The 27944-nt window shown below is 44.0% G+C and overlaps 1 protein-coding gene across 2 annotated transcripts in view; it reads right to left on the reverse strand.

The window, feature by feature from the left end:
- LOC101436400 (UDP-glucuronosyltransferase 1A10) overlaps positions 1-19455 on the reverse strand; it is a 107416-nt gene extending 87961 nt beyond the window's left edge. The window contains exon 1 of one of the 2 annotated variants that reach the window (XM_012530196.4): positions 18534-19455. In XM_012530196.4, the coding sequence (XP_012385650.1) occupies positions 18534-19391 (858 nt within the window). In that variant the 5' untranslated portion in view covers positions 19392-19455. Of the gene's footprint in view, positions 1-8853; positions 9835-18533 lie in introns of those variants that run through there. The other variant, XM_012530195.4, reaches the window with a different exon arrangement.
- Positions 19456-27944: the final 8489 nt, after the last annotated feature.

Below are 27944 nucleotides of genomic sequence, written 5' to 3' on the forward strand. Positions count from 1 at the left end.
ATCTCCGGCCCCCATTACCTCAAAAAATAAGAGTAATCCTTCAACATGGATGAACCTTTAAAACATGATGCTATGTGAAGAAAACCAGGCATATATTACATGGTTACATTTCTATGAAATGTCCAGAACAGGCAAATCCATAGAGACAGAAAGTAGACTAGTGCTGCCAGGGACTGAAAGGAGGAGGGAATGGGGAGTAACTAATGCAGACAGGGTTTCTTTTTGGGATGATTTTAAATGTCCTAAAATGGATATGATGATGGTTGCACACCTCTATGAATATACTAAAAACCAGTGAATTGTAAACTTTAAAAGGGCATATTGTATGTGAATTAAATCTCAATAAAACTGGTTTTAAAATTTTTCCCGTAAGATTATTCTCCTAGGTTTATCCAAATTATTTTTTTAAAAATCAAGTTTCTAGATTTTTAGATACTCATATCAAATGCTTTTTTTTAAACACTGACTCTCTCTAAAATTCAGCCACTTTTGAGATAATTACTTATTCATAGAAACACTGATGCCAAAATGCCTGATAATCTCACAGATAACGAGTCGTAAAGATAAATACAGGGTTTTGAAAGAGAAGCAAACACTGTAGACACTGACTCATGTCACATTTTCAAAAGTGCCTATCAAGGGTGACTTGGCATTTTGAGGGTTTGTTCCCCTGCCTTGCCCACAATTCAGCCCTCAGCTCCATCACTAAACGTTGACCTTTCAGCCTAAATCAGAGGGCCCTGGAGGAAGACAAGGTAGTCTCAGCAGCTGGGCAGAGCATCCCTGGTGCCCCGACACAGCAGGCTGCCCTGTTTGGTAGCCGTCACTGGCATCATTTCGAATTTATTCAAATCAGCATTTCTCGTTTTCCGACTTAAGCACTTTCGACCTTTGGGCTCCATAATTCTTTGTGGGGGGAGGGGCAGCTGAGAAGAGGGGGACCTGGGAGACACTTGGTCTCCACCTACAGAATAACGGTGGTGCCCCCAACTGGGAAACCAAAGATAGCTCCGGACATTGTGCCCTGAGAGGCAAAATCGTGCCTTTTGGGAACCATGGCTCTAGAAGTTTCTGGAACACCTGAAGAGGAAACGGAAAGAGAAGAGGATACTCTTGAGGAATTGCCATCTGGTTTCCCAGGAAGCTGCTCCCCAAAGAATGCCGCAGGAAAACTGTGGTGTTCTCCCAGCTCGCAGGGGAAAAGTGGCAGCCTGTTTTGAGCTGGGCTCCCAGGAAGAGAGGGTGGGAGAACAGCCATAAAGCCCTTGGGCCCGCCGCCCAGGGCTGGTGTGAGACTCGGACAGCCCCAGGGGCGGGTGGGCAGGGTGGTGGTGCCAGCCCATTCTCCGGAGGAGCAGGCTGAGGCCTGAGGCCTGGCCGGGCCTGGGCCACCGTGCCCTCCTCCTTCAGCCTTCTCTCCCTCAGCATGGCTGCTGTCGGCCAGTCTTGCCTGATGAGGAAAGAGAACGCAGGGCAAACACGTGAGCCCCACGTGGGCCCTTATCTGCCCCGCCTGGGACTGCAGCTGTGGCTTTGGACAGTTCCTCAACTTGCTAGAAGCCTCGCTTTGGTCGCTTCAGTGGAAGAGTCGGATTAAATCACATCTGAGGGGCCTCCCTCTCATTATTCTACCCTGAAATAACGGTGTCACATTGTCGCATTTACAGTTTTCCAAGCTCCTCCGTGACCCTGTTCTGAGTTGATCCCTCTGCTCGAGTGCTCGGGTTTCACAGGGAGGCATGGGTGCTCAGAGGCCAGCAACTTGCCCAGGCCACAAGTCTTCTAGCTCTCAGAACGTCGTGGAGGCAAGCGGGGGTCCTGGGGCCAGCAGGAGAGGGGAAGTGGGCGGCCTGAACGCTGACTCGGTTCCCTCGGGCACAGAAGGCTAGGTAGAGGGACAGGCTGTGAGCCGCCCAGGCCTCGGCACCGGAGTGCCACAAGCCTGTCCTCTCAGAGCCCTGGCGAGCTCTCTGCACTGCGGGCGGAGAGATGGCGACTGACCTTGAATTACTTTGTGCTAAGATATGATGCTCCAGTGACCCTGTGAATAATGAAATGTAAAGCTCAACTCTCTTCTGAGGTGGAAGTGTTTGACACCTGGGGCTGCCAACAGGAAAAAGGTGACTAAGACAGACTCAGCTGAGAAGCAAGAGGACTAATGCAGGAGGCCCTGGCTAGGAAGAGGGAAAGGACCTAAATAATAACGGCTGTTTTCCTGAGGGCCTGGAGCCATGAAGACCAGAGAGGAGAGGCCCTGGGACTAGCAGAGCTGCCTTGGGGCCAGGTGACAGTGTGAGGCTATGGGTGGAGAGGAGCCCCTGGGAAGGGAGAGGAGGCTCTGAGGAGGGAGAGAGGCCCAGGAATGGAGAGGAGGGTCTCAGGATGGAGAGGAGGCCCTTGGGAAGGAGAGGAGACCCTGGGAAGAGAGAGGAGGCCCTGGGGAGGGAGAAGAGACCCTGGGGAGGGAGAGAAGACCCTGGGGAGGGAAAGGAGGCTCCGAGGAGGGAGAGGAGTCCCTGGGGTGGATAGGAGGCCCTGGGACAGATGGAACCCCGGAGGGGGGGGGGAAGGGGGAGAGTCCCAGGAATAAAGAGGAGGGTCTCGGGAGGGAGAGGAGACCCTGGGGAAGGAGAGGAGACCCTGGGGAGGGAGAGGAGACCCTGGGGAGGGAGAGAGGCCCAGGAATGGAGAGGAGGGTCTCAGGATGGAGAGGAGGCCCTGGGGAGGGAGAAGAGACCCTGAGGAGGGAGAGAAGACCCTGGGGAGGGAAAGGAGGCTCCGAGGAGGGAGAGGAGTCCCCGGGGTGGATAGGAGGCCCTGGGACAGATGGAAGCCCGGGGGGGGGGGGGGGAGGGGGGAGAGGGACCCTGGGGAGAGAAAGAAGACCCTGGGGAGGGAAAGGAGACTCTGGGGAGGGAAAGGAGACTGTGGGGAGGGAGAGGAGGCTCCAAGGATAGAGAGGAGGCCCTGGCTAAAGAGGAGACCCTGGGGAGGGAGAGGAGACCCTGGGGAGGTAAAGGAGACCCTGGGGAGGGAAAGGAGGCTCCAAGGATGGAGAGGAGGCCCTGGGGTGGATAAGAGGCCCTGGGATAGAAGGAAGCCCAGGGAGGGGTAGGGTCCCAGAAATGAAGAGGAAGGTCTTGGGAGGGAGAGGAAGCCCTGGGGAGGGAGAGATGGCCCTGGGTAAAGAGGAGACCCTGGGTGGAGAAAAGGCTCTGGTGAGAGAGAGGAGGCTCAGGGGAAAGAGAGGTGGCCCAGGGAAGGGAGAGGAAGCCCCGGGATGGACAAGAGGTCCCAGCAAGGGAGAGGAGGCCCTGGAGTGGAGAGGAGGCCCCAAGGTGGAGAGGAGATCCTGGGAGGGAGAGGAGGTCCTCGGGAAGGAGAGAAGGCCCTGGGAGGGAGAGGAGGCCCTGGGGTGGAGAGGAGGCCCTGTGATGGAGAAGAGGCCTTGGGGTGGAGAGGAGGCTCTGTGATGGAGAAGAGGACTTGAGGTGGAGAGGAGGCTCTGGTGAAGGAGAGGAGGCCCCGGGACAAACTGGAGGCCAGGAATGCAGAGGAGGCCCCGGGTTTGGTGAGAGACCTGGGGCTGGAGAAGAGGCCCTGGTTAGGGCCATGGTAGGTGGTTTCAAACCTGGGGCAGCCCCTGTTCACAAAGAGGAAACCTAGAGCCTGTTAGACATGGGACTTTTCTCAGGCACTTCTGAGGCAGAAGGGGAGAACTGGTGCCAGCTTCTGTGGGTGGGAGGAGCTCCCAGGAACAATGGGGACCCCTGGAGGGTGCAAGTGCAGGCCTGGGCAGGAGGCAGGCTGGGCTATGGTCAGTCACCAAGGCGAGCCTAAGTGGGACACGATTGTGCCGTGGGCTCCCACACAAGAAGAGGGGCTCACCAAGGCTTTGCACGTGGGTGTTTTTGCTTTAGAACTGCTGCAATTGTTTATTTGATCAATTAAGCTTGATTTCTAATAATTAGAAGTATAATGTGATGATTACATAGCATAGTACAGACTCCTCTCTATGGTGACATGCTGGGATGACAGTTGAGGTGGAAATGTAGGTCAAGAAGAGTACATTCACTGTAGTCTAGTTTTCTATGACTAAATACCCCTGATTAACTACATTCATAGATCAATGGGTAGATAGATCAATTGATAAATATTTATATAGAAGAATGAGAGATGTAGAGTGATATAAATGATAGATAGGAAGATAGAGATAGACAGATAGATAGATAGATAGATAGAAAGATAGGCAGATGAATCTCACAAGGGATTGAAGATTACTTTGTTCTCTTTTTTTAATTTTTTAATATTTTAAAGAAGGTACCAGGGATTGAACCCAGGACCTTGTACATGTGAAGCAGGCGCTCAACCACTGAGCTATACCTGCTCCCCTGTTCTCTTAATTAACAAGATAGAACGGGGATTTTTGTCTCTTAAGACATTCATTATCAAGTAACTTTTTGCAAAAACAAGATGGCTGGTACGAAGCTATCAAAAGCCATATTTTTTCTTCTTATGTCAATTGTCTATTACACTTTTGCTAGTTTTAATATTCTAGAACATGTATAAACTTTGAAAACATAATACTAAATGAGGGAAGCGGACTTGGCTCAATGGGTGGAGCATCTGCCTGCCACATGGGAGGTCCACGGTTCAAACCCAGGATCTCCTTGACCATGTGGAGCTGGCCCATTTGCAGTGCTGATGTGCGCAAGGAGTGCCGTGCCATGCAGGGGTGTCCCCCACATAGGGGAGCCCCACGTGCAGGGAGGGTGTCCCATAAGGAGAGCTGCCCAGCACGAAAGAGGGTCCAGCCTGCCCAGGAGTGGCGCTGCACACAGAGAGCTGACGCAACAAGATGACACAACAAAAAGAGACACATATTCCCAGGCCGCTGACAAGAATAGAAGAAGACACAAAAGAACACACAGCGAATGGACATAGAGAGCAGACAACTGGGGGGGGGGGCGGAGAAATAAATAAATCTTAAAAAAAAATACTAAATGAAAGAAGCCAGTTACAAAAGGTCATATATTGTATGTTTCTATTCATATGAAATACTCAGAAAAGCTAAATCTATAGAAACAGAATGGATATTGGTATTTCCCAGAGACTGAATATTAATTTCTTTAAACTCTCCTGACATCCAAGGTTTCTATTTCATGCCGTTATGCTCCCTGGAACCAGTTCAGTTGTGCTCAGCAAGGCCTGCTTCTCCAATTAGCTATGGTCAATCGTCCAACTTGTTAACAAAGAAATGAAAAGATCTTGAAGAAGGATGGGAAAGGCCCTTGGGACGTAGCTGAGACTTATCTTTCTGATGAAAAATGCATAGAAAAAAAGAATTCTGGCACAGGAGTTAGGGAGTGATCTGAAGCCTTTTAAAGGTAGAAATACTTTTTAAAAATAATAGGGAATGGGTGTAGCTCAGTGGTTCAGCACCTGCTTCCTATGTATGAAGTTCCAGGTTCAATTCCCGGTACCACCTAAAAATAAATACAAATATACCATCCACATGTAAAATGTTATTAATAGGGGAAAGGGGAAAAGGGGGAGGATGTTGGGTATATGGGAATCCCCTATATTCTGTATGTGACTTTTATGTAACCTAAAGCTTCTTTGAAGATAAAATGAAAAAAGTAAGACAATGGGGTAATAAAGGGAAGAAAATATCCTTGTACCTATAAGACAACAGATCTTACAGTCATGAAAGACAAAAAGACAAATTAAAATTTTTTTAATAATTTCTTTTATTATTTCAAATTCTTTTTAATTTTTTTGTAATTCGTCATTTTTAAAACTATCATTATTATTTCCCATTCTTATTAATTGTATTTGCCTATTGTATTGTCTTCATTTTTGAAGAAGTTTTGGATCACAGAAGTGTTATGGCAGGGGAGGATCATTGGTGTGGGGTGTCAGTGATGTGGGATGCATGGGAGGAAGTTCAACCAGGGCATACCTATAAGGCATATGAAGGAGTTCAGGTGTTAATTGGACATAGTCACAGTGGGTGAAGATCCACACAATAATCAAAAAAATATCCTATTCTCATCCTGGGGAGTTCTGCTATATTCTCTAATGGGACAGCAAGAATCCCCTGATTAGAAGGGAAGTGACTAGTGAAGGAGGATGGACCATTGATGAGCCCTTGATATTGATGACTGTACTAATGAATCTTTTCTTTTGAAAGTGAAACTTAGACTAGTATTACATGTTGCCTAAGAGTTACCTCCTGAGAGCCTCACTGTTGCTCAAAAGCGGCCTCTCTCTGAGCCAACTGCAGTATATAAATGCATTATCTCCCCCCGCATAGGACATGACTACCAGGGATGAGCCTCCCTGGCACTGAGGGATTACAACCAAGTACCAATTTGCAATGCAACTGGGAAAAGACCTTGGTGAAAAGGGGGAAAGGGTAAAGACAAATTAGTTTATGTGGCTAAGAGACTTCAAAGTAAGTAAGGAGGTCATCCCAGAGGTTACATTTATGCACATCTCTGCAGGATCCCATTGACTGCCACAGTAAATATTGTGTCCAACAGTGGGGCTTCTGAGAGCTCTGGAGACATCCAGACACTATAGGCAGCACTGACAGCTCAGGAATTTGGTGCCCTGCCAGTGGGCCCTACTTTGGAATTTATGCTCCCCAGTGTGACAGCGTTGGACTCAGTTGTGATTTCCCTATACATGGCTCTTCTGCCCCTTCTATTTGAACCTATGATTAGTACTAGAGTCGACAGGTTTATGTCCAAGAGACTTAAATCTTTGGGCTTTCCATGTGCCAGTCAGGCCCTGAATCTCAACAGAGTTGTAGCACCTACTCTCCAGTTCATTGGACTCACCCAGGACAAGGGAATAATGATGGACAGCGACTATCCCAAGGAACAGAGAGAGTCTACAACTGGAATCAAGATAGTCCCATCCATCTGCCCCATGGGATCTAAGCCCCCTCTCAATTAGAGGCAGAACAGCATCACCATCCCAGAATCCCCAGGATTGGGGAGTGAACAATGGACTAGAGTAGTCCTACTATTATTCTGCTATAGACTTATTATGATTCTAGGAAGAAGAACTTTTATCATTGATGTGGAGGCAGTGGCCTCTGGAGGTTCTGAGGGGAAGGGGAAGTAAAACAGGTGTAATATGGGGGCATGTGCAGGACACTGGAATTGTCCTGAGTGATGTTGCAATGACAGATACAGGCCATTATATATCTTGTCATAACTTACAATATTGTGCAGGAGAGAGTTTAAACTATAAGGTAAACTATAATCCACACCTAATGTGGCACTGACCGAGTGGTAATGCTCTAGTATGTGCTCATCAATTGTAACAAATGTACCACACTAATGAAGAAAGTTGTTAATGCGGGCGAGTGTGGGAGGGGTAAGGAATGGGGCATATGGGAATCCCCTACATTTTTAAAGTAACATTTATGTAATCTAAGTATCTCTTTAAAAAATTAAAGCAAAATAAAACAAAATTAAATTTAAAAATTTTAAAATAATAATAAATTTTAAAAATTTTTATTTAAAAAGAAAGGTGGGAATACTTAAAAAAAAAAAATACAGGGAGCAGGTATAGCCCAGTGGTTGAGGATCCAGGGTTCAATCCATGGTACTGCCTAAAAATAATTTTAAAAATAAATAAATCTAACAAGAACTTTTAAAGAGATAAAATTAGAGCAAAAAACAAAATACCTAAACCTACCAAAGATCTTATTTGTTAAAAAAAAATTACAGATTTTTATTTTTCAGAGTAATCTGGACCCATCTTCCATTACATCAGGAGTGCATATGAAAATGCTTGCCTTAGCTCAAGGGCCACTCGGTTAAAGGGTAAGCTTTGCAGACCACATGTGTTTCTAGCACATTTTCTTTGCTTTTGTTGGTTTCTTTGTTTTAACAGCTCTTTAAAAATGTAAAAACCATCCTTAGCTCTGGGCCATATAGAACAGGCCTCTAGATTCGGCTATAGTTTGCTGACCCCTGGCTTAGAGTCTAGGAGGAAACCATGGGGCAAAGGTGGGAGAATGCATTTCCACCTGGACTGTCCTCCCAGCTCTGGGACCCCTTGACTCCCTGACAGGGAAGTGTAAGCTTTGGACTGGAACATTGCTAAGACTCAGTCTATGATTCTGTGACTCTCCCCACCTCACTAAACACATCTCCAGCTGTGGCCCAGCACATGCCAGATTACCATCCAAATGCCTCTGCATCATGTCAGCCTCGGATCTCAGATGAGTCCCCTGTTATGAGTTGAATTGTGTGTCCCCCAAAAGGTATGTTCAAGTCCTAACTCCCAGGCCCATGAATGTGATCCTATTTGGAAAGAGGGTCTTTGAAGATATTATTAGTTAAGAGGAGGTCAAATTGGATTAAGATGAGTCCTAATCCAGTTTGACTGGTGTCCTTATAAGCAGAGGAAATTTAGACACAGTCAAAAGGAGACAAACAGAGAAGACACAGAGACACATGCCTCAAGTTAAGTAATGCCATGGATTGCCAGCAAACCACCACCAGAACCCTGGAGCCTAAGAGGAAGCCCAGCCCTGCCAATACCTTAATTTAGACTTCTGGCCTCCAAAACTATAAGACAATACATTTTTGTTGTTTGTGATACTTTGTTATGGCAACCCCAGTGAGCTAGGACACCCTTTCACCCCGAAAATGGCATGCCCTTTCCACCTCCACTGGAAGGTATATTTCTGTAGGATACTTTCCAGGTGACAGTTGGCAGGTGAAGCCAATTGAGTGAGGGAAGACAGAGCATATAAGAATGATTTCTACTCACTTTCTCAGACACAGAACAATATATATTTTTTTAATTAAAAAATCCAAAGCCACCAACCTGAGGTAGGTCTCCTGCCTCCTTGCAGTTTGTTCCTCCAATGAAGACCATGTTGGGCATGAATGGCCTGGGATACTCTAGGACAAAGTCGTACCTTAGCAGCCAAAGGGAGCCCTTCCGAAACAAGTTGGGTAGGTGGACATCTCTCTGGAGGAGATTCGATGCCAGGTTTTGGTACTTTGTGTACAGAAGTTGAAATAACGTGGTCTCCAACAAATTCACAAGGAAGTTGGTCACCCGCTGGGGAAACGTCATCTGGTCTGAGAACTTAGTGTAGCACCTGGGGACGTAGGATACAGGGTTGGGGCTTCTGTTGAGTGCATGCTCCAGGGCACATGGGAAGCCCCTGAAGAGGTACACGGAGGGCAGGCCGAGGTACTCGGCCAGGATTACGCCACAGGGTAAGGCCGGGTCTGTGAAAAGGACATCGAATTTGCTTTCCCTAAGGAACCTCAGGGTGTTGGAGTCCTTCAGTAGGTCCTTGCAGTTGGTGAAGAACATGTCCAGGATAACCACGGTATTCTTGTACTCCGTCAGAAAGGTGCTAGGGAAAGACTCCACAGCAAAGTGACTGTTTCCAAAGGAGCGGAAACGATCCTTCAGCTCTTCCTGGGAGTATGACACAGAGTAGGTTTTTCTTGTATAGTATTTGGACTCTTTAAGCAGCAAATTAACTTCGGGTACGAGCACCACAATCTCGTGCCCCTTCTCACCAAGACGCTCAGTCACTTCCTTCATACTAAGCCAGTGGCTTCCATCCTGAGGAACAACCAGCATCTTCTCACCTCCAACCATGTCCCCAAGTGCTAAGAGGAAAACTCCTGCAGAAAAGCTCTGCAAAGCACGAAGAAGGCAAGCCATGCCAGAGCGAGTTAAAGCAAGAATGGTACCAATAAATAGTTTATACTCCCTAAACCATGGGCTTCCTTGATCTTTTTCCTAAACTGGTACTCTTCACCAACTTCTCCCTTGTTCTGAATTTTGCCCTCTGTAATCGAAAGAACTTAAATTAATATTTAACCATCTCTAAGCACACAGCTAAGCTTGGCTAACAAAACTTTATATCAGCTTTCACCTGAGTTTCTGGGTTTACTCTTAGTCGCCAGCAAGCTGCCTCTGTCTCTCCAACGAGGCAGAGTGACAGTGTGTGGGCAGCTGGGAGAGGCCTCTGAAGACCTGTAGCAGCTCTTCTCCTGAGTGTGGCGATTCTTGATGATGAACAAAGTCTGGGATGAAGAGTTGTTCATGCTTACAGACTTTCCTACTGACCGTTCTCAGAGCAGAAAGGTAAAGTCGACTTGGGAGATGACAGTCAAAATTCAAAACTACACAAGAGAGCCAGCCATTGTTTCCGAATTCTGGTCACCTCGGCAATGGTTGCATGAAATAGAGGGCTGAAGGATGTAGAACGGGCACAGGAGGGGTTGGATACCACCTCCCACCCCACACTTTTCTCTCTTCTTCATCCACTGTTATTGGGGGGTTTTCTATTACTGGCAGGTGAATCGAATCCTAGCAGACATACTCGCTACGACCACAGTTTCCACTTTCAGGACAGTTAAGAGCAAGAATCCTGGAGTCAGACTTTCTCTTCTCAGCAGAGTGAGTTAACTGTTCTGTGCCTGAATTTCCTCATCCAGACAACGGGATCAGTACCCACCCTCCAGGGTTGCATGAGAACCCGCTGAGTTCACTGGCATGAGTGCTAGGACAGGTCCTTGGCAGGGGCTCTCTCTGACTCTGACGAGGCAGGTTCTATGTAGTTTGGACCCAGTGGCACTTGGTGGCCAAAAACTAGTTCCTGAAAACAAGAGTGGAAAAACTAGAAAAGAGAAGAAATGATAGAAATATAGATGGAGGCAGAACAGCAGGATGTTGAGGGTAGTGACTTGGCCAGCCAGCGGTGGAAACAAAAAGAAGATGGCACTAGCCCGACACTGCCAAGTGCTTTCTGACTTCCAGTCTCCCAGTCCCCATCTCTGGGTAAGTCTGAAGAATGCCCTAGAATGCAGGCAGGTTCATCCTTCTACAGGCGAGAAAAGGACTTTTTTGTAACTTCTGTAGCTTCAGAAGGAAAAATAGAATTGGTTGTTTCCAGGTCAGCTGTTCTCAAACTTTTTGGTTTCAGGAATCCTTTATGCCCTTAACTATGATGGAGGATCCCCAAAAGCTTTTGAATATGTGGGTTATGTCTATCCATACAAGCTATATTAGAAATGAAAACTGATACATGTTAAAAATATGTCCTTATTAATTGATTGACCATAACAAGAATAATCCCATTACAAGTTAACATAAATAACATACTTATGTTACAAGTTAACATAAATAACATATAATCAGGCAGAAGAGTGACATTACTTTACATTTTTGGAGGTCCCTTTAATGTCTGCTTTAATAGAAGGCAGCTGGCTTCTCCCTCTACTGTTACATTCTGCTAGTTGTGATATCACACATCATGTGGCCCCTGGAAACCTCCAATGTACACATGTGATAGGATGAGAGTGGAAAAGGTAAATAATGTCTAAGGCTTATTATGAAAATGGTTAGACTACGCAGACATGCCCCCCTCCCCAACCAAAGGGACTCAGGGATCTCCAGGGTTCCTAGGTCAGACTTTGAGAATCATTCTTCTAATCAGGGGTTGGCCCAGATGGTAAATATTTTTGGCTTTGCAGGCCATATGGTCTCTGTGACAATGACTCAGCTCTGCCATGGTAGCGGGAAAGCAACCAGAGACAGTACAAAGCAAATGGACTTGGCTGTGATCCAATAAAACATTATTTACAAAAACAGGCAGTGAGCTAGATTTGGTCCAAGGGCTGTAGTTTTTAGACTCCTGCCCTGGATGGTTAGAAAACCCAAAATTGTCAACCCTTCCCCAGCTGTTCACATGGCTTCTCTCTCTTGTCATTCCAGGTTCTGGTCAGTGTCATCTCAAGGAGACATTTTTCGACTGACACATTCTCACATAGCCCAGCCCCTCTATGTGAGCCCCTTATTTTAATTCATCACCTCCTCCACCATCTGACATATTGTTGTGTATTATGTGACTTCCCCAACTAGAATGGGGGCACCTTCAGGACAGGGACAAGGTCTGTTTTCTCGGGTTCCCTGGGGTCTAGACAATGCCTGGTATATAGTAGGCTCTCAATAAATTGCCGCTGAATGAATGAAGCAAGTTTTGGTTTGCCTATCCATTTTATTCCCTCCCTATTCTTCCTTTATTCATTGCTTTTTCAAGTTGTGATGATTCATGAAATTGGAACATTTTAAGAGCCACCTGTTCTTTTTTGAGATGAAGCTGGTCAATGATATTATTAATATGTAAATGTGTTTGTTGCCCTTAGGAAATTAAGATTTGAGAAATTCAAGTCTAGCCAGCATGCGGTGAGAACCCTGCACTAGGCTCGACTTCCAGCCCTGCTCCTCATTGCCACTGGGAGAGACACATCTCCTGAGCATCAGGTTTCTCAACCAGACAGGAGGGTAATGTTTTTCTGCCCAGTCATCGCTCACTGAGGGAGGTCCAAGGAGATGATGGATGTGGAAGCCAGGCTGCACAAGTGAGAGGTGGTGCCTAGAATTTCTGAACAGACTTTCCCAGAGCTAGTCACGCACAGCTCAACTGTCACGTAAGGCCCTTCCCTGTGCATTCAAGCAGGAGGCATGATGGGACCAGCAAAAGAAGAGGAAGCCTGAGGAATGGGGTTAAAGGACGATTCAAGCACAGGGCTCGCCCCAGGACGGCAACCCGAATGCAAACGCCTTGTTCAAAGGCCTGCAAAGGCTCTGCTCAGTCCAAGCAGGGGACGGCTTCCCAGCGCCTCCTTCCTGGGAGGACAGGCACTGGCAGGGATTTCTACTAACAAGGACCGGAGACAGGATGGTGAGAGCATCCTGGTTGGTGTGCATGTACTTAGCAACCAGACCCCAGCAAGATCGCAGAGGAGCCTCAGGGGCAGGAGAGGCTGGCAGGCTGCTGAGGATGGGCATCAGGAGAGAGCCCAGCCCAAGCCGGCCTGTGGGGGCAGGAGAAGCCACAGGTGCTATGAACCTACCATTCTTCCTGCCAGGCCCCATGCGGATGTGGACCTTTGCCTGCCCTGGCCTTTGTGTAGCCCAACAAGAGACCAGGAAAAAACTGGCTTAGCCATGGGGTCTCTTCTTATCCCCACAGGTCCAAAGTGACATAAACTGGAGGCAGGAGATGAAGGAGAGGGACCAGTGCCACTTTGCCTAACATGGCCAATTGAAAGAAAATATTTCTCTTTCTCCTTGCGAAATTTGAAGGCACTCTGTTTCTAAGACTCTGTGTGTGTGTGTGTGTGTGTATGTGGTTCTACATGGGGCAAAAGGATGAAGAACCTAGCATGTCCGCCAGTCACATGATGGGGAGATACTAAAGGGGAACCTCCCTGGAGAACCACCCCCCGCCCTGTACCTTGCTGCAGTACTTGGTGTATCCTTAGTGTGGGACGAGGTCTAAAGTCAAGGACCCATATCATGTGTTCCTTGACATCTGGTGAAATCAGGAGGGCCTCAAATGACCTAACTGCAGGTTCCTCCCCACCTCTGTTTCTGCAGTCAAAGGCCCCCAGCCAAACCCCTTCTTTTCACAAGGACCAGGCATGGTGTCTGCTTATCCCTGAGAAGTGGGTTTTAGTTCCCTGCCAGCCAGCAGAATTATCCAAACAAGCCAGTCATATGCTCCCCTGGGAACCAGGGGGTACCCCACCCTGTTGACTCCCAGAGCTCTTGGTTGCTTACTCTGTCCTTGAGTGTGGCCCCATGTGGTCCTGCATGGCATGGGATGACCTCCTCCCTGGACTGAATCTATGTGGCTAATAAATGGCAGTCACTCTCATCTGTCCAGTGTTGGCTGTTGTGTGTCCAGCCACCCCCAGTACCCAAGGGCAGAGGGTGATAAAAAGACTTGGCTATCTTTGGGTATCCAGGAAAAGGCCACGCCCACTCCCCATTGCAGACAGAATGATTCAGGCTTGGGACATCTACCAGTGGGGTGAAGGAAGAGATCCTGGGATGAAACCAACCTCCATGGATAAAAAAAGGATTTCCCAAAACGTGATGGAGGAAAGCTGGCAACTGAGGGCAGGGGAGACCTAAAAGGTGTGCATGGGAGTGATCTCATGTTAGGAACAGGGGGATGCTAGAAAGGTTGACCCTGTGAAGAGCTGAACTGCTTGGGTCCTCCCTCATCCACTATGGAGAAAGTCCTGGTTGGTCAATGACTGTCAAACCCCCTTTTCCGTACTAACACCCTGGAATTGAGCCCAATCCTTTAATACCCAGGCCAGTACTTACAAGATATACATATACAATGTTTGAAGCTAGAAAAAAAAGAAATCGACTAATTCCAGAATACAAAAACGGCAAAATCAAATTGATAACTTTAATTAAAGAGCTATTAAACAATTTTATATTAATTAGTCAGCTATAGTTCAGCTCATCAAGTAAATAAAAATTTTATGTGATGTGGGATATGGGGGCAATTTAATCTATTTGATAGGCAGTGGGAAGGGGGATGCTACAGAAGTCAAAGTCTAGGTCTAAGTCTTGACCCATGTCAATGGCCCAGCTTGGTCAAGTCTGCATTGCCCATGGAAGGAAAAGAGCAGTGGAGGGAAAGGGGGTGCCAGGCCTCACATCTCTGGCACCTGTACCTACTACTTCCCAGAAGGCTTCCAGTGATGTAGGGGAGGCCCAGGAGCCCAGGAGCCATGGGGAGGAACAGGGGCCACTTAAGAGCAATGACAGACAGACTACTCAGAAGACCAATAAATTGGACTACCATGTACCATATTTAGGAGAGTAAAGAGACCCTCAAACTCAGGAGGAAGGGAGAGGGGAAAGAACATGAGGGTTATATTCTGATTCGTGCTATTCCTGATGTCTTCTCTGCTCTGTACATTCATCCCCAGCTCTTCCCAAGATCCTGCTCATCCTGCAAAGTCCCTACCGTCAGCTCATTTTGCACCCTTTACTTTCTTTTCAAGTGTGTATCACTATTTGTAGTTGATCGATGTCTGCCTCCCCATTAGACTCAAGCCTCAGGAATGCAGAGCTGTGTCCCTTGGCTTCTGGCCATGGCCTCTATCATGTCCCTGAGCACACGGAAGGCTCCCAAATATTTGATGGATGAATTCTAAGATGAAATAATTTAATAAGAGCCAATTGTGTATTAGTGGCATTGTTCACAGTGGCCAAAGGTGGAAACAGCCCAATTGTCCACCACTTGATGAATGGATAAATAAAATGTAGTCTACCCATATGGTGGCATATTCTCCAGTCATAGAAAGGAATGAGGGGCTGATTCATGCTACAAATTGGATGAACCTTGAAAATATCATATGCTAAAGGAAAGAAGCCAGTTCCAAAGACCACACATGATTCCGTTTATATGGAATGTCCGGAAGAGGTGAATCCATAGAGACAGAAAGGAGATTAGTGGCGCCAGGGGGCTAGGGGCTGGGGGAAAGTGGGGAGTGATTGCTTGATTAGTACAGGGCTTCCTTTGGGGGTGATGAAAATGTTCTGGAACTAGATAGTTGGGATGGTGGCACCACTTTGCGAATAGGCTAAAAAGCCTGGAATTGTATACTTTTAAAGGGTGGATTTTATAGAATCTTAAGTATATATTAATTTTTTTAAAAAGGATGCCTGGGCTAAATCCTGGCTCCTCTGCTGACCAGGGGTGTGATCTGGGACAAGACACCCAACCTCTCTGTGCCTCAGTTTAATCATCTACAAGATGAGGCCAATAATAGTGCTTCCCTGTGTGAAAGCACCCAGGATAACACCTGCACATGGCAAGCATTCAACATACGTTAGCTTAATATTTTGAGAAGCAACTTGACTAAAATCTGAAAACCACTGATGGGAGTGAAAAATACAGTGATAGACAAACATTTCCATCCAACTGGGCCCACAAGTCTTTTTCTGCTCATATTGGGGATGTGCAAATCTGTAGACTGAGGAGACTGGCATGAAGCCAGTGATTTTGTTCCTCATGAGACAACCTTCTGAGGCCAAAATTCTTTGGCATACCACACTACTCAAACCATGTTTCCATCCCTTTAGCAGATGTGCTTCTGGCAGCAGGCTGGGTGCTGGAGGTACAGTAATGAAAAGTAAACATGGTTCCTGGTCTCATAGAGTTTACATGCCAGGAATGTATAGCAAATATAGCAATTACAGTTGTAATAATGCTAAAAAAAAGGGGGGGGGCTGGATTTCAGGCATGACAAGCCTATAACTTGCGTGCGTGACCTTATCTGGGGAGCATGGAAAGTTTCCCAAAGGAATTGCCATTTAGAGCAAATTTAAAAGGATAAGTGAATCTATTTCAGCTGTGAACGGGAGAAAAAGGATTCCAGGGAGAGGAACAGCAGTTAGGAGGCCCCTCAGGTTTCTCATATGGTATGAGAAACTGAAACCAGGCGGTGTATCTGGAACATAAAGAGGGAAAGGGATGAAGCTGGAGGTAGGCAGGGGCTGCATGCAGCTTTGTAAACTGGGTTTCTTGGTTCCCCTAATACATACTAAAAAGACCTTAGTCTAAAATGTCCTATATGCCCCATGTGTGGTCACCTTCAACCTGATTCCATCAGGACTTCTGGGAAGCCTGACAAGGCAAGGCACATGCCAATGATACTACATTCAGATCAATCCTAGTTTCACTGAAAGCACAACAGCCGAATATAGAGTATCATCTGTGTGATGCAACACGAAGAAGCCAACATGATCACAATAAAGTGTTCTCATCAAAAAGGCTGACCTTGAAACCATCAAACCTATGCTAACTTCCAGTTTACAGGAACAAGTTGAACAACACTACAATCAGACAATCAGATAACCTAGTTCTCCAACAAGTCAGGGGCATGTTTATAAAGGAAGGGAACTGTTAGAGATTAACAGGATTAGAAGAAATGACAAAACATGGGAAACGTGCTTGTCTCACCGGTTAAAAGACATTCTTTTTCTCTTTTTAAATTGTGGTAAATTGCACGTAATACAAAATTCACCATTTTAACCATTTTAAAGTGTACAATTCAATAGCACCTTCAGAATGATGTGAAAAGTATAAGTGATAAGAGATAGCAAAAAATGAAGAGCACCCAAGAAAAACATATTAGCAGCACATATAAATTTTAATACCCCCGATGTTTATGCCAATTCATTGTAAAAAGACACACAACTCTATAAAAAATGATTAATGTGGCCACATAATTCATAAAAAGGAAATGCACATAGCCAATGTATCTTTGAAAATAGGAAATGAAAATTGAAATAGTTCCATAGAATTTTTTTTTGTTCAGAAAACTGCCCCCAATTGAAGGTTGACTGTTGGAAAGTGAGGCATAGTGATCTCGCAAAGGGAGACGTGCTGTTTCTATGGCTATGCTTTTAACATAGGAATGCAGCAATTAAGCCTTTCGAGTCAAAAGGATAGAGCTGTTCCAGGCAGGGAGAAATACGAGCAAACACACTTTGTAGTTTGAAAGGAATACTGAATCTTTGCACTCTGAGATAAGTTCTTTAATTTACGAGTATTGTTAATGTGCAGTTAACACTGCTTGCTATCTCGATAGTTTGAGTATATATAATGCCACATGTAGAAAATAAAGTTGTCTGAGGAGTCATTACTCGCAGACCCCCTAATCCCAGCTCGTTAGTTCTTTCTCTTTGTTTCCTCTCCCCTTTTCTTTTCTTTCATTCCCGATACCTTCAGATCCAAATCTCCAACAGTTGACATTATCTAGAGCTGGAGAGGATGTGGAGAAGGTAGACCTCTCATACATTAATCAAATTGTGAAGTTGCTCAAGATTTGAAAGCATTTTGTCTGACTTATTGAGGTATAATAGGTACATACCACTTGATCCAGTGATCCTGTATCTAGCACTCTAGACTACTGAATTAAGAGCAAGATATGAAAAAACATGTATGTAAAGAAAGGATTTAAATTTGTTAATACAGTATTGTTTACAAGAGGAAAAAAGTGGAAGAAGCCCAAATATCTATAAGCATTGACAGGCTGAATAAACTATGGTCTGTCCCAAGTAAAGAATTCTATGCAACAATTCAAAAGAAGGCAATAGTTCTGTACATTTTTGATGAAAAGATTTCCATGATTTATTTCATAATTACATATTAGTCAACTATAGTTCAGCTCATCAAGTGAAAGCACAAAGTAAAAAGCAATGTGTCCAGCTTGATTCTAGATTTTATTTGAATATAGGGGGGGGAAATTTACATCATATGTATGTGTACATATATTAAATAATTTCAGAAAATTAAAAAAGATACATGCAAAACCATTAAGAGCTATTTCATATAGGGGGAGGTGGGCTGGCAGAGGATTAGCAAAAAGAGAAATTTCACTTCTGTGTTTTTCCGTACTTTTCAAATCAAAGCATTAAGAAAAAGCAACCCAGAAAGCCATCAATTATATATACATACATATTAAAGAAGGCAATTTTTGAAATTTGTGAAACCACAGTTAAATGAATTGGCACCAAATAATTCATTAAACCAGAAGGAAATGACAAATGTGATGAGTGGAAATGACAAATCACAGTTCAGGTAAGGAGTCTTTTTTTTTTTTTTTTAAATGTCTGAGCCAGTTATTTTGAAAATGCTAAAGAAGAGGTAAGCTTACCTTCTGCAGGGGCTTCGCTGGGAGACAGTTGATGCCACCAATGAAGATCATGTTGGGCATGATCGGTTTGGGATAGTCAAAAACAAAGTCAGCCCGTAACAGCCAAACTGAAGCTTCACTGTGGAGATCATAGGCTGTGACAGGAGTCTGGAAAATCTCAGAGGCAATTTCTAAAGCATCTTTCATAAAATAGTGGCAAAATAAATGCTCCTGCAAGTGAAAGATATAGTTCCATACCCTGTCTCTGAACGTCATGACATCCGAGAGCCCTGAGAGACTTCTGGGAACATAAGAAGTGGGACTGGGACTCTGTGCCCCTTCTTCAAGATAATGACAAAATAGTCCCCTGCTGAAGACCACCGATGGTAGTGAAAAATACTTGGCAACGATGAAGCCGCACATATCAAAAGGATCTAGAAACACCGCATCGAAAGAACTCTCTTTTAAGTATTCTACCAATTTTGCGTCATTAAACAAACTCCTACAGTGTGAAAAAATGTATTTAAAGGAATTGCTGGAGGGCGTATTCATTAACAGCGAAAATATACCTAATGGCTTAGTTTTCCATTGAGAGTAGGAGAAAGCCAAGAACTCACGATTGAAATCCTCCAGCGTGTAGGAAGTTGAGTAAGTCTTTACTGTATAGTTGAGTGACGTTTCCAGGTGCCAACTCACCTCTGGTTGGACAAGAACCAACTCATGTCCCCTTTGGGAGAGTTTCTCCAACACTGAACGCATGGTGAACCAGTGGCTCCCATCGAAGGGGATGACCAGCAACTTGCCGGCTTCAGCAAAGCCAGACACCAGCAGGAGACACATACACAGGGGAAAGGGACCGACCCAAACTGCAGGAGCCATCGGATACCTGTCACCCAGAGCAATCTGGCTGCTTGGATTCTAAGCTCCTCACTGGAAGAAATGTGGGCACAAAACCTGTCCCAGGCAGAGGGCGTGTATCCAACATTCGTAAAAGAATTACACTCATTGCTAATGATTTACTCATAGAAAAATAATGAACGAGTCATATCTGCCAGGATATCGCTTGTCTTGCAAATAAGAATAGCTTTTGATCTTTGCCTTGGACAGAGATCATTCATGGCACAGCAACGTGAGTTTAGAAACAGAACAATGAGGCAATCTTAGTGGACCCCGAGATGCAAAAAGATAAGTAAATTGAAATAAAGCATATAATTTTAGAATCTGTCCCAAAGCAAAAACTTTTTTGCAGAAGGGAATTGGCTTCCCAGGTTCTAAGAAATGACTTGAGGCCCCTTATCAGGGATGTCCTCTCTGGCAGTGGAATTGCTGTTCATAAGCATCTTTTGGGTTACAAAAGCTCTGAGGCCTCTGAAATGCTAAAATACGGTTGACAGCCTCAAGGGCCATTCAGGGATTCAGTGGAATGTGACTGTCATCTTTTAAAATCACTTTCTCTAGGTAGGGCACACAAGGGACGGGCCATCTGCCCATGCCTGCCAAAAGTACCCGCTAAGACGCTTCTCTCTCTCTCCTCTGTGCTTCCACCTCCCTTTGTTTAGACCTCTGCTGTTCATAAATGAAAAGACCCAATATTGACAAGTCAGTTCTCCTGTAATTGAGTTATAGATTCAACACAGTCCCAACCAAAGTCCCAGCAGGTCTTTTTTTTTAAGGAACTTGGCAAAATGATTCTAAAATTCATATGGAAATGTAAAGACCTAGACTAGCCAAAACAACTTTGAAAAAAAAGACAAGGTTAGAGGGCTAACACTACATCATTTCAATACTTACTATAAAGCTACAGTAATCAGGACAGTATGGTCTTGACAAGCAGGTCAATGGAACAGATTAGAAAGTCGAGAAATAGATCCACAGATAGACCGACAACTGATTTTTAACAAAGGTGCAAAAGCAATATTGGTTCATTAGTTATGACAAATGTACCTGTGGTGGTTTGATGCTATAATTATCCTAGAAAAACATGTTCTCAAATCTAATCCATCCCTGAGTGTACAACCATTGTAAGTAGAATCTTTTGATTAGGCTACTTCAGTTAAGGTGTGACCCACCTCATTCAGGATGGAACTCAATCCTATTACTGGAGTCCTTTATAAATGGAATGGAGAAAGAGAGAGAGAACCAGCCATGGAAGTAAGAAATTGAAAGTAACAAAACCCAGAAGGCGGGGGCGGGGACCAGCAGATGCTGCCAAGCGTCTTGCCAGGTGGAGGATAGCCAAGGATTGCCCGTTTCCCTTTATATCAGAACCAGCAAGAGGGCAAAGGCTCAACATGAATCAGGGCCCACTGACATAATCCAGTCAAATCTGTCTCACACCCACAGGAATAGTTTAAAAAAAGTAGTTCTCTTTTGAGGATTCATAAAATAACTTCAAACTGCCATACATGGTAATTTAACAATGACGCAAAACTAGATGTGGGATGTAAGGGAATTCTTCATACTATTTTTGCAACCTTGCTGTCAATATAAAACTCTTATAAAATAGAAAGTTTTGTTTTTTTTTAATTTAAGCCATGGACTGGAAGAAAATATTTGCAAAGTTTATATCAAATAAAGGTTTTGTATCCAGAATATAGAATGAACTCTCAAAACTCAATATGAGAATTATGTTTTATTTCTTACGTTTAAACCAATCATTTCATTTTCCTATTTGACAATATTCTTGGTTTCATTTTTGAAGTTTTGGATCACAGAAGGATTACAACTATGGCAGGGGAGGATCTTTGGTGTGGGGTGTCAGTGATGGGGGATGCATGGGAGGAAGTTCACCTGGACACACACATATATATGTTCAAATGTTCATGGGGCATTGCCACAGTGGGTAGAGATTCACAAAATAACTTAGAGAATATTGAATTCCCATCCCAGGGAGCTCTGCCACATTCTCTAATGGAACAGCAACAATCCCCCAAATACAGGAGCAATGACTAGTGAAGAAGGATGGTCCACTGATGAGCCCTTGATATTGATGACTATGCTTCTGAGCTTTTTCTCTTGAAATTCCAACTTAGCCTAGTCTTGTAGTATGCCTAAGTTACCTCCTGAGGGCCTCCATCTTGTTCAAATGTGGCCTCTCTCTAAGCCAAACTCAGAATATAAATGTATTACCTTCCTACCAGAATGGGACATGACTCCTGGGGATGAGCCTCCCTGACAACGAGGGATTACTACCAAGCATCGGCTGGTGATGCAACTGGAAAAATACCTTGAATGTAAGGGGGAAAAGGTAAAGACAAATGAGATTAAATGGCTAAGAGACTTCAAAGTGAGTCGGAAGGTCATCAGAAAGGTAATGCTTATGCATGACTCAGCAGGATCTCACAGACTACCAAAGTAGATATTACCCCAAATAGTGGGGCTCCTGAGGGCTCTGGAGACACCCAAGTCCTATGGTCATGGCAGATAGCTCTGGAGTTTGGTGCCTTGCCAGTGGGCCCTACTTTGGAGTTTGTGTTCCTGAGTGTGACAGAGTTGGACTTGGATGTGACTTCTCTACACATGCTTCATCTGTCCCTTTTATTTGTACCTATAGTTGGTGCTGGAGTTCATAGGTGCATGTCCAAGAGACTTGAATCTCTGGACTGTCCATGTGCCAGCTGGGCCCTGAGCATCAGCAGAGTTGCAACATCTACTGTCCAGTTCATTGGACTCACCCAGGACAACTAACAAGGAGGTGAGGATGGACAACCACCGTTACAAGGAACTGAGAGAATCTATAACAGCAAGCAAGAGAGTCCCATCCATCAGCCATATGGAATTGAAGCCCCCTCTCAATTAGAGGTGGAGTGAGCATCACCATCCCAGAATCCTCAGGATTAGGGAATAAAATATGGACTAGAGTGGATTTACTGGTATTCTACGATAGACTTACTGTGATTCTAGCAATGGAAAAAATTATATCATTGATGTTGAGACAGTGGGCACTGGAGGTGCTGAAGTGAGGGAGAGGGAAAAAGAGGTGTAATATGGAGGCATTTTCAGGACTTGGAATTGTCCTGAATGACACCGCAACAACAGATACAGGCCATTATATATTCTGCCATAACCTACAGAATTGAGTGGGAGAGAACTATAATGTAAACTATAATCCATGCTTAGTGGCAATGCTCCAAAATGTGTTCATCAATTGCAATGAATGTACCACACTAATGAAATAAGTTGGTGGGAAGCGGACTTGGCACAGTGGTTAGGGCGTCCGTCTACCACACAGGAGGTCCGCAGTTCAAACCCTGGGCATCCTTGAGCCGTGTGGAACTGGCCCATGCGCAGTGCTGGTGAGCGCAAGGAGTGCCCTTCCACTCAGGGGTATCCCCGCGTAGGGGAGCCCCACGCGCAAGGAGTGTGCCCCATAAGGAGAGCTGCCATCCCATGCGCAAGGAGTGCGCCCCGTAAGGAGAGCTGCCCAGCATGAAAGAAAGTACAGCTTGCCTAAGAATGGCGCCACCCACACGGAGAGCTGACACAGCAAGATGATGCAACAAAAAGAAACACAGATTCCCGTGCTGGTGACAACAACAGAAGCAGACAAAGAACAGACAACTGGGGCGGGGGGGAGAAGGAGAGAGAAATAAATAAATAAATCTTTAAAAAAAAAAGAAGTTGTTAATGTGGGAAAAAGTGGGAAGTGTGGGGTGTGGGGCATATGGGAATCCCTCACATTTTTTTATGTAACATTTTATGTAATCTAAGTATCTTTTTTAAAAAAACTAAATATGAGAAAGCAGAACACCCAATTAAAAATGGGCAAAGATTTGGACAGGCACTTCACCAAAAAAGACATACAGGTGACAGAGACATGAAAAGGTGCTCAACATTGTTAATTTGGGAATTGCAAATTGAACCATACTTTAAATTACACTCCTATCAGAATGACTAAAATTTAAAAGATTGCCCATCCCAAGCACTGGAGAGCATGTGGAATAGCTGGACCTCTCAAAAGCTGCCAAGAGGCCATACCATGGCAACACCACTTTGGGGATATTGTCTGGCAGTTTCTTAAAAAGGTCAGCAAGCACCTGCTGTGTAACCCAGCCATGCCACACCTAAGTATTTATGCAAGGAAAAAGAAAGCATGCCTCCATACAAATATTCATAACATTTTTGTTTGTAATATAAAAATCTGGAACCAGCCCAAATGTCCATCAGCAGATGAATGGATAAACACATTGTGGTCTATCCATCTGATGGAATACACCTCAGCAATAAAAAGCAATAAATTATTGACACATGTTGTAACAGGATGAGTTTCAAAACAATTTTGTTGAATAAAATAAGCTGGACTGTTGGAGATTTGGACCCAAAGGGTATTAGGAATGAAAGAAAGAGAGAGAGTGAAACAAAGAGAGAAAGAAAGAGAGAGAGCTGGGATCAGGGGGTCGGCGAGTAATGACTCCTCAGACAACTTTATTTTCTACATGTGGCATTATATATACTCAAACTATCGAGATAACAAGCAGTGTAAATACACATTAACAATACTCATAAATTAAAGAACTTATTTCAGAGTACAAAGATGCAGTATTCCTTTCAAACTACAAAGTGTGTTTGCTCGTATTTCTCTCTGCCCAGGACAGCTCCATCCCGTTGACTCAAAAGGCTTAATTGCTGCATTCCTATGTTAAAAGCATAGCCATGGAAACAGCACATCTCCCTTTGCAAAAGACCATTATGCCTCAGTTTCCAACACAGGACATATAGATTCAATGCAATACCAATCAAATTCCAATAGCTTACTTTACGGAAATAGAAAAGGCAATTACCAAATTTATCTGGAAGGGAAAGTGCAGCCAAATAGCCAAAAAGCGTTCTGAAAAAAATGAGTGATGTTGGAGGAATCGCACTGCCTGAACTTGAAACACATTACAAAGTTACAGTGGGCAAAACAGCATGGTATTGACATGAAGATAGACATATCAATCAGTGGATTAGAACTAAGACCCCAGAAATAAACTCTCACCTCTACAGCCAACTGGTTTTTGACAAACATACCAAAGACATGTCAAGGGAACAAAATAGTCTCTTCAACAAATGGTGCTGGGAAAACTGGATATCCATAACAAAAAGAAACAAAGAGGACCCCTATCTCACTCCCTATACAAGAATCAACTCCAAATTAATCAAAGACCTAAATATAAAGGTCAGGACCATTAAACTCCTAGAAGAAAATGTAGGGAAACACCTTCAAGATCTTGTGAGAGGTAGTGGTTTCTTGGACCTTATACCCGAAGCACGAGCAACAACAACAAAATAGATAAATGTAACCTCAAAATTAATACTTTTGCACCTCAAAGGACTTTCTCAAAAGGGGTGAAAAGGCAGCTGACTCAATGAGAGAAAATATTTAGGAATCACATATCTGATAAAGGTTTTTTTTTCTCTTTATTTTTTTTAAAGACTCCATTCAAAAAATATAAGAGGTCCCCATATACTCCCTACCCCCCTCACCCCACTCCTCCATCAACAATCTCTTTCATCATTATGGCACATTCATTGCATTTGGTGAATATATTTTGGAGCACTGCTGTACCACATGGATAATGGTTTACATTGTAGTTTACACTCTCCCCCAGTCCAACAACTGGGCCATGGAAGGACATACAATGTCCAGCATCTGTCCCTGCAGTACCACCCAGGACAACTCCAAGTCCTGAAAATGCCCCTACATCACATCTCTTCTACCCTCTCCCTACCCTCAGCAGCTACCATGGCCACTTTTTCCACATCAATGCTACAATTTCTTCCATTACTAATCACAATAGCTCCATAGTAGAATATCCATGATATATAAAGAGATGTTACAACTCAACAATAAAAAGACAAACAACCCAATTAAAAAATGGGTCAAACACTGGAATAGACATTTGTCCAAAGAAGAAATACAAATGGCAAAAGAAAAAAATATTCAACTTCAATAGTGATTAGGTCAATGCAAATCAAAACTACAGTTAAATATCATTTCACATCTATTAGAATGACCACTATTAAAAAGACAGAGGACTACAAGTGTTGAAGAGGATGCAGAGAGATAGCAACACTTATTCACTGTTGATGGGAGTGTAGAATGGTACAGCTACTGTGGAGGGCTGTTTGGCAGTTCCTGAAGAAGTTGAATATAGATAGATTTGTCATGTGATCCAACAATACCACTACTGGGTGTATACCCAGAAGAACTGAGAGCAGTACACAAACATCATCTGCAAATTGATGCTCATAAAGGTGTTATTCCCGATTCCAAAAATTGGAAACAACCCAGGTGTCGATCAACTAATGAATGGATAAACAAACTGTCATGTAGTCACATGATGGAATATTGTGCAGTTGTAAGAAAAAATGAAGTCGTAAAGTATATGACAACATGTATAAGCCTGGAGGACATTATGTTGAGTGAAGCAATCCAGACACAAAAGGAAAAATATGGTTTGATTGTGCTACTATGATCTAAATAAACTGTGTAATCTCATGGAGTTAATAACTTGAATATGGGTCATCAGAAAATAGAATGAGGTTAGAGAATGGAAAGCTGAGGGTTAACTTGTACAGAATTGGTAAAAAGGATATGTGTTAATCTTTGGAAATGAATAGACAAGGTGAAAGCTCAACATAATGTTTGTAACTAACAGGACTATTAAATGGATATGAAAGTAGTTTAAAGGGAAAGTCTGGGAAGCAAAGGTGGCTCAAGCGATTGAGCTCCTGCCTACCACATGTGAGGTCCTGGGTTCGATTTCCAGTGCCTCCAAAGAAGATGAGCAAGACAGCTGGCACAGTGAGATGATGCAAAAAGGTGACACAACAAGATGACACAACAGAGACACAAGGAGGAAAATATAATGAGACACACAACAAATCAGGGAGCAGAGGTGGCTCAAGTGATTAGTCACCTCCCTCCCACATGAGATGCCCTGGGTTCAGTTCCCAGTGCCTCCTAAAAGGAAGACGAGCACACAACAAACAAAACAGCAAGCTTAAACAATGAGGGGGTGGGGAGAAATAAATAAATAAAATAAGTCTTTAACAAAAAAAGAGAGAATGTCTAAGGTCATGTATATTACTAAAAGGAAAGCTAAATAATATAACATGAGACTGTAAAGCATAGTAAGACTGCATGTAAAATATGAATATGGGTAAAATTGCATACATCTTTTTTTGCAACTGAACAAATGTATGCTAATACAAGATGTTAATGCCAGACAAAAAAAGAAACCAAATAGAAAATACTACATATTGTATGCTTCCATTGATATAAAATGTAAATATAAATAAATTTATAAAGATGAAATTAGCTTAGTGACTATATAGGGCTGGGGAAGGACTGCTAAGGGGTGTGGAATTTTTTTTCTTTTTGGAGTCATGAAATTGGTCTAAATTTTTTTGTGGTGATGAAGGCAAAACATTGTGATTATACTGAAAGCCACTGATTATACACTTTGGATAGATTGTATGGCATGTGACTATATCTCACTAAAACTGCTTTAAAATAAATAAATAAGCAAAAATAGGCAGAAACAGCAGCTATGTTCAGCAGGGGAAGCATAGAGAGATTGAGAGGAGATGAATTTTGTTTGTTTTTTGTCCAGTTTTTGTTTTTTATTATTATTATTGAAATAATGAAAATGCTGTAATAATGACTGAAATGATGAATTGTACAACTATGTGATTATACCAAAAACAATGATTGCACAATTTGGATGGAGTGTATGCTTTATTAATATGTGTCAATAAAATTGACTTGGGGAAGTAGATTTGGCCCAATGGTTAAGGTGTCTGCCTATCACATGGGAGGTCCAAGGTTCAAATCCAGGGCCTCCTGACCCATGTGATGAGCTGGCCTATATGCAGTGCTGATGTGTGCAAGGAGTGCCATGCCACACAGGGGTGTCCCCTGCATAGGAGAGCCCCACACGCAAGGAAGTGAGCCCTGTAAGGAGAGCTGCCCAGCACAAAAAAAAAATTGACTTGTTTAAAAAAAAAAGCCAGACACAAAAAGAGTCTGTGACAGTTTGAATTTGGTGAATCTCCACAAGAGAAAGATTGTTTTTGAACTAAGCCATTTCTGTGGGTGGGAGACTCTTTTGATTGGACGACATGGTGAGACATGAGCCAGCTTGGGTCTCAGCCTTCTTGCTGGGTCTGATATAAACCCAGACACAGAGAGAGACAAAGGGAGAGGAAGCTGCCATTTTGGACCCTGCCACGTGAGAGAGGACTTGAAGATCACTAGCAGCCAAAGCTTAAGCAGGAAGCCCCCAAGAGGCCAAGCCCATGGAGCAACTCAAGGCTAATGAGAGAGGGAAGCGGATGTGGCTCAACTGAAAAGAGTATCCACCTACGATATGGAGGGTCCAGGGTTCCACCTGTGTGGTGGGCTGGCCCATGTGCAGTGCTGCTGTGCACAAGGAGTGCCATGCCACA

Source organism: Dasypus novemcinctus, chromosome 7 (assembly GCF_030445035.2).
Source record: "Dasypus novemcinctus isolate mDasNov1 chromosome 7, mDasNov1.1.hap2, whole genome shotgun sequence".
NCBI lineage: Eukaryota > Metazoa > Chordata > Mammalia > Cingulata > Dasypodidae > Dasypus > Dasypus novemcinctus.